Here is an 11,847-nt window from a genome sequence, read left to right as displayed (position 1 = left end):
CATTATAAATAAATAAAAAGAATTATGAATTTTTTATTCTCCAATACAAATAATTCATTTGCAAAAGATCGTTGTTGGGTTAGGGAAAAGGCTATTATAAATTTGGTATTTATTTTTTAACCGAAAATTAGTATAGATTATGATTGAAGGATCAAGAAAATAAAAGTAATACAAGATACAAAAGAAAATGCATGGTTCGTTCTTACTTTTCCGTGGAAGCTTTATATTTATAATAAAACTAAGTGTATGGTAAGGCAATGAATTTGTAGTTTTTACTTTTATTAAACTAATCTAAAATTGTAATTTGTTGAGTCATAAGATGAAATATAAACATGATTCGTAAAATATAAAAATTTTAAAAAATTTGATAACAAAAATTAATTTCACAGATAATAAAATAAATCTTAAATAAATTAAATTATTCATAGCATTATAACTAATATATATATCATAGTAAGTAAAAAAATCACAATTTAACACATTTACAATTTACAAATTAAAACACAAATTCACAACTCACAAGTTTATACGACACTAAAAATAAATTTAAGTAACAAATAAACCAATCAAATTACTAGAATGAATAACTAGTTAACTAAAATCTAAACAAGTCATTTAATAATCATTCTATTTTTCATAAGTTATAAAATCTTTACGAGTTTCACAAATTTTCACATTACCATTTTCATTATCAGAGGAAGAAGTTCTCGGAAAAATTTTTCAAACTCATAAATATTCAACAGATCAGTTCAATATCACAGCAAAAAGTTAATAATTTAATAAAAATTATAGAATTATGTTCAATGTCAATTACAACCATCAAATTTAACAACTAAAGTTCAACAATTCAATTTAAAAAAAATACCAGCATAACAAAAAATTAAAAATTATATTCAATGCCACAATAATAATTTAACCATTCAGGTAAAAGAAATTTAACCAAAAAAATTCAATTAAGCATTTTAAGTAATTCAGAACAAAATAGAATAAAATAAATTTAAGTTATTAAGATAACTAAAGCACTATTTAAGTCACAGCATCATATTCATATCAAAATCAATAAACCTTGTTACATAAAGTTTTAAGTATAAGCAGGTAAAAATATAGAGTACTCTCAGATCTCATGATTTATAAAATTTTAGTGCTCATAGATAGCTACTAAGCTAATGGTGTGCTTCAAAGCCTCCTAACAAGATTCTAAAATTTTTAATCATAAACAGCTATTGTCCCAAAATATTTTATGTTAAATATCATTGGGCATAATAAATTAAGGTAAGATATGATGCTCAAAGACTAAGCATGTATAAACATAAAATGAAAGACTCACAATAATCAACATCTAAAATAATAAATCAAAATAATAGTAATTTTTACCAAAATAAAAATAATAATAATAATAATTGTTAATAGTAGAATCAAGAGGCTTTGAATTCTGTTTAATATTCTTGCTTGTAATAAGTAGTAGAAATATTTACTTTGAAGATTGATCAATTAGACTTTTCAATTGAAGTTTGATCAATAAGTAGTAGATTGAATATTGAAGACTGAAGAGAATAAAAAGGTCTTAACTTACCTAATGAACTAGCAGCAAAGAGGAGGAGAAGAGCAACGATCCGAATTCCAGAGCTAGAGAGGCAAAGTCAGAGAACTAGAGACAGGGGGAGAGAGCCAGCGAGTCTCGCAAGTCGCAATCGCAAAGTGACACTCACGCAGTCCAGCCACTACCAGTCCGATTCGACAACACCAGCGGCATATCTCACAGCGAGTCAGCGACACTCCGAATTGGGGAATCCGATTGCGCAAAATTCAAATTTCAAAGGAATAGAAAGATAGAGAGTCAGAGAGAGTCAGCGATTGAGACTTGAGAGAGGTAAAATTTTGAAATTTTGGCCATGGAGAATTGGAAATAAACTATAAAAGTGAGGGAGGTTAAGACTTAAGAGATTAGGGACTGTTAGTCTGCTAGGGCTCATCTTCTATTGTCTTTTATTCAGATTGGGCCATTGGGTTGAGTTGGGCTGCAATCAGGGCTAAGAAAAGAGCTTCTTCAACCTGAAACGCAACATCGCGACAGAAGCGACGATTTCAGTGGCTCTACATTTTTGAGCGACAATTCCGTATAATAAAACTTGGTTTTGGACAATAAACAGAAGCATAATAGAAAGATAGAGTAAAAGCATAAAATTATGCGTTTCTACGAGTTAAAATGCGATTTTAACTACTTTGTATATGGGAATGTTTAAACTCGAAACTGAACAAGTATATAAATTATATTTAAGAGCTGATGACCACTCTAAATATATTAGTACATACACAATAAATAAATAAATAAATAAATCCAATGTTAAGTTGCTTATTTTCAAAAGATTGTACTAAATGTTTTCTTCTATTTATTTTTTCAGGACTGCTACACATCCATATATAACCATATAACCATATAGGCCCAAGACCAAATTGTTTCAAGCGCATTAAATGTAGAGTGAGAAACACGCGCCACACAAAAAAGTCTCGTTTTTCCATTCGCGCTTTATTATGAATGAACGTTACATCTTCAACACGAAATCAATACCCCAAAACACTTACTCTCTTTGAATCTCTCTGAACATCACTCAAACTTCAATCACATTCTTTGTGAAAACCACTACTGTAAATGAATCGGAAGAAGATTTCGCAAGCAACAACCAGAAACAAACGAAAACAGCAACAAAGACTACAAAAGGTATGAGAAAATTACTGTTCATTTAAAATCTTGCAATGTCGCATTTTGCCTAGTTTCATTTCAGTTTTACTGGTTTGATTTGCTTCGTTTAGCGGATTGAACTATTGTGAATGATTTTTACAGTATAACTAGGGCTTTAAGATATAGTTGCTTGTTCTTATTGGTTTGGATAGTTTAATTAGAGCTCTGTTACTATCATCAGTACTTATTTTCCATTGAAGAACACTATTCTTGTTGATTGAAAATTGATAATGATTTATTAACAACATGAACATTTTTCAGTTCGGTGGCCTTTGTGATTTTGGTTCTGTGCATGAAGAATTTTTGGTTCAGTGGGTTGTTGATGTATTGAATGAGTTTTGTTTAAAACAATTCACATTAGAGACATAACTAGGGCTTTAATTTAAGATATAGTTGCTTGTTCTTATTGGTTTGGATAGTTTAATTAGAGCTCTGTTACTATCTCCAATACTTATTTTTCATTGAAGAACACTATTCTTGTTGATTGAAAATTGATAATGATTTATTAACAACATGAACGTTTTTCGGTTCAGTGGCCTTTGTGATTTTGGTTCTGTGCATGAAGGATTTTCGGTTCGGTGGATTGTTGATGTATTGAATGAGTTTTGTTTAACACAATTCACATTAGAGACATAACTAGGGCTTTAAGATATAGTTGCTTGTTCTTATTGGTTTGGATAGTTTAATTAGAGCTCTGTTACTATCTTCAGTACTTATTTTCCATTGAAGAACACTATCCTTGTTGATTGAAAATTCATAATGATTTATTAACAACATGAACGTTTTTCGGTTCGGTGGCCTTTGTGATTTTGGTTCTGTGCATGAAGGATTTTCGGTTCGGTGGGTTATTGATGTATTGAATGAGTTTTGTTTAAAATAATTCACATTAGAGACATAACTAGAGCTTTAAGATATAGTTGTTTGTTCTTATTGGTTTGGATAGTTTAATTAGAGCTCTGTTACTATCTCCAATACTTATTTTTCATTGAAGAACACTATTCTTGTTGATTGAAAATTGATAATGATTTATTAACAACATGAACGTTTTTCGGTTCAGTGGCCTTTGTGATTTTGGTTCTGTGCATGAAGGATTTTCGGTTCGGTGGATTGTTGATGTATTGAATGAGTTTTGTTTAAAACAATTCACATTAGAGACATAACTAGGGCTTTAAGATATAGTTGCTTGTTCTTATTGGTTTGGATAGTTTAATTAGAGCTCTGTTACTATTTTCAGTACTTATTTTCCATTGAAGAATAATATTCTTATTGATTGAAAATTGATAATAATTTATTAACAACATGAACGTTTTTCAGTTGGTGGCCTTTGTGATTTTGGATCTATGCATGAAGGATTTTCAGTTCGGTGGATTGTTGATGTATTGAATGGGTTTTGTTTAAAACAATTCACATTAGAGACAACTCTTTCACTTTGATAATACATACTACTGTAATAGTATGGATATACATGCTTGTGGTTGTTGATAATCCATCTGGCCTTTAAGATTTACATGCTTGTGGTTGTTGATGTATTGAATGAGTTTTGTTTAGAACAATTCATATTAGAGACGAATCTTTCACTTTGATAATCCATACTACTGTAATAGTATTTTTGTTGATTGAAAGCTTATCGTTATTTATTAACCACATGAACATTTTTCGGTTCAGTAGCCTTTTCGATTTTGGTTCTGTGCATGAAGGATTTTCGGTTCGGTGGGTGGTTCCATTGTAATTGACTTCTTTAACATACACATGGTTGTGGTTGTTGATGTATTGAATGAGTTTTGTTTAGGACAATTTACATTAGAGACAACTCTTTCACTTTGATAAGCCATACTACTGTAATAGTATTTTTGTTGATTGAAAGCTGATCATCATTTATTAACCATATGAACATTTTTCGGTTCGGTAGCCTTTTTTATTTTGGTTCTGTGCATGAGGAATTTTTGGTTCGGTCGGTTGTAGCATTCTAATTGACTTGTTTAACTTACACATGCTTATGGTTGTTGATATATTAATGATATATTGACCAAAATTTTTTATTACAGCAAAACACAAGAATATGGCAATAATGAAGGAGAAGGCACATTATAACGTAAGCAGATTAAATATATTTATCCACTTTTATTTGAATAATATCTATTTTGTATTATAAATATACCCTCACATTCTGTTTCAAAACTTGCAGAAAACTCACTATTGCAGATGCCAAACAAGGGCAATAGCAACAGTGTACAGGAAAATGAGTCAAGAAAAGAAAGATATTTGGAACAAATGGGATTTGGTGGTCTGGCAAATGTGCCAGAAATGAACGTCTCCAATACACTGTTGGTAGAATTACTTGATCGGTTTGATATAGAGAGAGGATGCCTGAAAACTCTACAGGGGACAATAAACATAACTCCTCGGAAGGTAGTAGCTGCCCTCGACATAAACAATGGAGGTAATATATTTTCCACTTACTGCTTATTTTCAGTTCATTGGTGTTCGGATAATTAAACTGGCCGTTTTTGTCTTATTTTTGCTATTAAAATATTGTAGGAAATATTTTTCCTGAAAAGGTAGATTACAGCAAGCTGAATCCAGCAGAGAAGGAAATATTTGACAGCGTAAAAAATATTCTCTTGGCAACTTTGGCAAGGAATGTGCTGGATATGAGTGTAGAAGGGGAGGAGAACCAGAAAAAATTCAAGAGGACTTTTGTTGTCTTCATACAAAAGTACTTCTTGCTCCCCACAACGGTAAGTGTGGCCTCCCCAATCCACAAGCCACCGATCTTTCATGTGGATAACATTAGGGAATGGGATTGGGCAAAGCATGTTCTCAACTTCTTAATGAAAGGAGTTGAAAATAAGAGAGAGGGGAACAAACAGTTTGTTGATGGCTGTGTTTTTGTATTAATGTTGATATACTTCCATGAAACAAAGTTTCCCCGTCCATTTGCACCCGATGCTCCCCCTGCACCATGGGTGGCCTATTGGACAAGGGAAAAGATCATTGAACGGATTTCATCCGAAACAACACAACCATTGGTAAGTACTATACTAAAATTCCCCAAAAAATTTGCTTTGAAATGCTTTTAGGTTATAACTAAATTATTTGTCCTACTTGCAATTGTTAGTTTTGTTCATTTGAATGTTTCTGCATTAAGAAATATTTTTCTTGATGAATAAATAGTTGTTAATTATTTTTTGCCATATGAATATTTTTGGTTCACCATATGAATGTTTTTCAGTTCGGTAGGATTACTTTATTCGGTTCACCGAATTGTTAATTTGTTATTTTGATGATTAATTAATTGAGACCTTGTTTCTATTTTAGGGACTTCTGTATAAAAAGCAAAAAAAGAAAGAAAAAACAAAAAAAAGTAACTTGGAGAAAAAAGAAAAAGAAAAGAAAATAAAAAAAATGTTGAGACGGATTCTTCCTCAGAAGAGGAAAGACTTTCCAAATCTGAATCCGAAAGCTAGTAAGTTTAATTTTCATATCAATTTCATTTAATTTGTATTTGCTTAAATGTGTTCTTATGCACTTGTTCTTATGTATTGCAGAGAAGAAGAAAAAAAACCACAAAAAAAAGAAAACAACTATTGAAAGTGGTTAAAAAACAAACACAAAAAAAGCCTGTGCCTATAGATTCAGAGAGCACAAGCGAATCTAAAAACGAGTAAGTATATTTGTTAATTGCATATATATCTATTTTCGGTTCGGTGGGCTTCTATGTTTCGGTTTAGCAGTTTAATTTATTTCGGTTCGGTGTTATCTTTGGGTTTGGTTGACTTCATCGTTAGTGTCTTGTCTCCGGTATAAATTCAATGTGTTTATCTGTTTTACAGAGAAAATGAAACTGAGAAAACACCCATAATAAAAAGAAGAAAACAACCAGAAAGAGTGGCAAAAACACCAACCCAACCTGAGAAGGAGTAAGTTTCTCGAATCATATTTTCTTTTACTGATACTTAGATTTTAGGTTTCTTGATACTTATTTTATGAACTTTCAGAACTGAACAAGAAAAAGACAATGCTGCCAAAAAAAGAAAACGAGCATTGGAGATAATAATGGAGAAAAGATCAAAGAAAAGAAATGATGGAGCTCAGTCAACAAATATTGCTCCGAATCAGTTTGACTCTCCACAGGGACAAAATGATTTCTCTCAGACGTAAGATTCAATTTATTATTCACGAATTATTTTTCTTACTTGGCATATTTTTGCTACAACCTTTTCTAATTCCTCTAGACTCAATTACTAATATTTATTTATATTGCTTAGGGTGCCAACTGTAAATATTGATAGTGATCAAGTCTTACAGACACAAGGAAGCTTTACACCTTCTGTAGATGCTGCAAGCAATACCAGGTAAATTGGTTCACTGCATATTGTATTTTCGGTTCGGTGGTTGCCCAAAAATGAATTTAATGTCTTTCTAGACCTCTGCTTTTAATCTTGGTTTCTAATTTTAATTTGTTATTTTTTTTAGGAAAAATACCCCGAAAAGCCCGGTCAAATATTTTAGAAAAAAGAAAATCTTCCCAAGAAAGACGTCTAAAACTCCACAAGTGTAAGTTAAAAATATTTATGTTACTCTTTTAAATTTAGTTAAGAATTTTTGTTTAATTAATCAAAAGAAAATTGCGTTTAAATGTCACTAGAGCTATACCTGAATCTGAAGTACAAATCGTTGAGTTTCAACAACAAACTCGTTCTGAACCTTTAGAAATGTGAGTGTTTCAATGTGCAAATTCCTATTTTTCAAAACAAATTCTAATTATTCTAATTATTCAACATTAACTTTATTTTTGTTTACATTCCTTAGACCTCCTCTTGCATTGTCTCTTCCAAGTTTAGTTCAGGAAGAGTTGATGAAGGATGACTTCATCTATGTCCCTCCACAAGAGGAAACACAACAAACATCTAATAATAAGTAAGTTAATAAATATTTATTCACCACATGAATCTTGTTCAATGTTTACTTCTTATATAATTCACCACAAGAGGAAACCAGAAATGAATTCAATATGTTCTTGTCTTTGGACTCTCTTCTACTTATTACAGCTGCCCTCAAGAAGCTGAAAAGCAGGGTGTTACAGTATCTCTTACGAGTTCTGTAATTGAAGACTTAATGAAAGATGACTATGTGTATGAAGTTTCTAATGAAGAGTAAATTACACATAATTTTTTTTATTAATTGTAATGGTTGTTATTGAACTATTTTCTATTTAATGCAACAGCCCTGCAAAAGAACAAGAATAACAAGCCCAAGAACCAACGGTGCAACAAGAATCAGAACAAGAAGCACCTGTTAATGTGTAAGCATTAAATTCTTTAATATCACTTTTGTTTAATATAATTTCGGTTCACTGTACGTTCAGGTTTTGGTTCAGTATAAGTTTAGTTTTCGGTTCACTATAATGATTAGTGTAATTTCTGTTAAATATCATTGTTAAATATGATAATAGTTTGGGATAATTATAGAAATCTTTACTATTTAATGCAACAACCCTGCAAAAGAACAAGAACAACAAGATCAAAAACCACCGGTGCAACAAGAATCAGAACAAGAAGCACCTGTTAATGTGTAAGCATTAAATTCTTTAATATCACTTTTGTTTAATATAATTTCAGTTCACTGTACGTTTAGGTTTTGGTTAAGTATAAGTTTGGTTTTCGGTTCACTATAATAATTAGTGTAATTTCTGTTAAATATCATTGTTAAATATGATAATAGTTTGGGATAATTATAGAAATGTTTACTGTTTAATGAAGCAGACCTCTGGAACAGCCGTGCGAATAACCAACAGAGCAACAATCCAAACAAGAAGCACTTATTGATGTGTAAGTTTTACTGCTTAAATAAATATCGATAATGTTTACTGCTTATACATGGTTTAATTATGTTTCGGTTGAAACCAGAAATGAATTCAATGTGTTATTGTCTTTGGACTCTCTTATGCTTCTTATAGCTGCCCTCCAGAACCCAACAAGCAGGGTGTTACGAGGTCTATTACAAGCTCTGTTATTGAACAGTTTTTCAAGGATGCAGATGTCTATCAAGTTTCTAATGAAGAACAATCCAAAGAACCTCTGGTGGCACGGCAATCAGAAAAAGAAACTCTAATCTTGTCATCATTTGACAGGTATGTACTTGCTTTTCTTTAATATCATTTTTGTTTAATATCATTTCGGTTCACTGTTAGTTTGGATTTGGATTCACTATTTGTTTCGATTTCGGTTCACTATATTGATTAAATATTATTTTTGTTTAATATCATTATTAAATATCTATCATCCTGCAGTGCTGCGCAACCTAGGGAAATTGAAGATGAAAGGCCTTTTTTTAGCCTTGGGATAAGTCCACCAGTATCTCAACCAACTCAGCCTTCTCAAAAGAGTGATTCACAGCTTGACATCCTGGCAGAGGCGGTGATAGAGGCTGGAGTGGAAGCAGCATTAAAATTTGCTGAAGGAACATCTTCAGAACCAACCTTACCAGTAGCTAAAGTTTATAAAACCCCGCAGAAAAAGACAAAAATCACGAACGAGCTGATTGAAAAGTGTTATCATTGGATGACACATGTAAAACAGACAAAAGATGGTACCAATGAATATGAACCATTATTTGTCTTGAAACATTAGGGACTCTACGAGGGATTAAGAGAATATTTCACGTCTCTAAAGCCCAAAGAACAAGTGCATGCTGTGGTAAAATCCTTTGCCAATTGCGTTAACATTAATGATTTTTTTAAACACTCTTATATAGTATGTCTCATAAATTTTCATCCTGTAGGTGGTTAGTATACACAACTTGATTCTCAATGAAATAAAAACTAAGAGGTATCAAGAACAAATATATATTGTGCCAATGGATATTGTGGTAAGTAAATTTCTTATTCACTGCTTATTACTTTTCGGTTAAGTGAGAATGTTAATATTGATTCACCTGATTCTTATGTCTTCTTTTGAGTACTTTTGGATTAAAAAAACTTTTCTCTTGAAGATTGAATGTTTTTCACGTTTTATTCAGCATATGATTTTTGTTTAGTTCAGTGATATATGATTTAACTGATGTTCATTTTGCAGAATTTTATCGTGGGAACATATGGCGACAAGTACTATGATAAGAGCACAAAAAATCCACAGTTTTAATATTCAGCAGTATGACCACTACTGGCAGTTTATTGACAAAAGAAAACTTGCATCCCATCCATTTGTAAGTTGTAATATTTAAAATCCTTTGATAATTCTCTTGTTTGCTATTGTTTCCACTAAAATATTCTATAATTTTCCGAAACTTCAGCTATTTGTCCCAATTTGCAATGGAGGGCATTGGTGGTTGTGGATTGCTGATGTAAACAATAAGAAATTCGATTGCTGATGAAAACAATAAGAAATTCTATATCCTTGACCCTATCAACAAGAAGCCAGAAGAAATACCTAATTCGAGAAAGGAAATAAACAAATTTGTTGTAAGTTATTTTCTTGTAAATTATTGAAATTATTCTGTACATGAGAGGAGTTTGGTTCACTGTTGTTGGTTTTGTTTATTTACTTTTTTTGTCTCTTTCAGAGTTTAATAATTTCCCAGATGAGGGTGTACGCTGGGGGCGGAACCCTTGATAAAGGATGCACTGGAAGAGGAAGCAGAGTATATCCCATTGAATGGTCAACATACAAAGTAAGAATCTTTCTCTTCTATAGTGCTATTTTTAATGTGTTTTATTTTATATACTAATGATCGTATTATACTCAATTCTTGCTTAGCTATGATTGTGGAATATTCGTAATGAAATGGCTGGAAATAATAGATCCACAAAAAATAAAGAGCGGCAAGAGATATAAATATAAAGCTTGGACACAAGTAAGTACTTTCTAAATTAATAAACTTCTTTCTTTTCTTATTTCATTCAGTTAAGTTGATATTGTAAGTAGAGCTTTGAAGTTGGTTCTTACTCTGTTCAATAGTTGTTTTCCATGCAGAAAATACTATTTTTGTTGATTGATAATTGATCACCATTTATTCACCACATATAAAGTTTTCGGTTCGGTAGCTCATATAATTTTGATTCACCAAGTGAAAGTTTTTCAGTTCGGTGGCTCTTATAATTTTGATTCACTAAGTGAATATTTTTCGATTCGGTGGCCTCCTTTTAATTTGTTTAGGTTTAGGGTTACTGTGATTTTATTTTTACAGTATAACTAGGGTTTTGAATTAAATTTGTTGTTATTTAATGTGGTTTTGATTTACTTGATATTTAATGTGTTCAGGATGTAGCGTTATTGTGATTGCATTTTTATAGTAAGATCAGGGCTTTGAATAATATTGTTCTTATTTCATTTGGGTTCATTTCTTATGTAACTAATTCATTTCAATTGAAATTCAGAAAGAAATTAATGACTTCAGATACCAATATGGTCCACATTTTCTGTTTCATGAAATGAACAAAATGAGAGACCAAGTAATTTCGGAATCTGAAGCAATAAGACTCACCAAGCCTTCTGCTTTCCTCACCAACCCTTATTGTAAATACACATATGGGGATTTAGATAGCAAATAGCATATACTAGTTGTAATTAACAATATTTTTTTAAACTTGTTTAAAGAGAAAAAAAATGCATACTTCAAATGTATATATGTAAATGTTAATGTATATATCTATTCTTAATATCAATGTATGTATCAAATGTTAATATTTATATATCTGTTGGAACTGTGTGGCTGCTGTTTTATTCCAGGTTCTCAGTGATTGCAATCACTGTATTTATGAATACATTTATAATCCAAAAGAACACAGTGAACCGAAATTAATACACTAGGCGAACCGAAAAAGTAGAAACACACTGAACCCCTAACCCTGAACCATAAACCCTAAACCCTAAACACTAAATTCCTAAACCCTAAAACCTAAAACCTAAACCCTAAACCCTAAAACACTGAACAATGAACCCTGAACCCATAAATCCTAAATCCCTAAAACCCTAAAACCTAAACCCTAAACCCTAAATTCGAACCCTGAACTCTGAACCTAAACCCTGAACACTGAACTCTGAACCCTAAATGCTAAATCCTAAACCCTAAATCCTTAGAACCCTGAACCCTAGACCCCTAAACCC

General features: G+C 31.5%; 2 protein-coding genes across 2 annotated transcripts; both read left to right on the top strand.

Moving 5' to 3' along the window:
• LOC110266798 lies at window positions 4,796-5,820 on the top strand. The gene is made up of 3 exons (XM_021111815.1): window positions 4,796-4,832; window positions 4,926-5,180; window positions 5,279-5,820. The coding sequence occupies exons 2-3, from the start codon at window positions 4,943-4,945 to the stop codon at window positions 5,818-5,820; spliced, it is 780 nt and encodes a 259-aa protein (XP_020967474.1). The 5' UTR covers window positions 4,796-4,832; window positions 4,926-4,942.
• Window positions 6,528-8,543, top strand: LOC110267127. Its single transcript, XM_021112274.1, has 9 exons — window positions 6,528-6,660; window positions 6,739-6,897; window positions 7,009-7,095; window positions 7,217-7,297; window positions 7,389-7,457; window positions 7,553-7,660; window positions 7,792-7,896; window positions 7,968-8,045; window positions 8,506-8,543. Exons 2-8 carry the CDS (start codon window positions 6,797-6,799, stop codon window positions 7,987-7,989), a joined length of 573 nt encoding a protein of 190 aa, XP_020967933.1. The 5' UTR covers window positions 6,528-6,660; window positions 6,739-6,796; the 3' UTR covers window positions 7,990-8,045; window positions 8,506-8,543.

Source organism: Arachis ipaensis, chromosome B09 (genome assembly GCF_000816755.2).
Source record: "Arachis ipaensis cultivar K30076 chromosome B09, Araip1.1, whole genome shotgun sequence".
Lineage (NCBI taxonomy): Eukaryota > Viridiplantae > Streptophyta > Magnoliopsida > Fabales > Fabaceae > Arachis > Arachis ipaensis.
The sequence above is the reverse complement of the archived record's forward strand: the minus strand, read 5'-3'. Positions and strand labels throughout refer to the sequence as shown.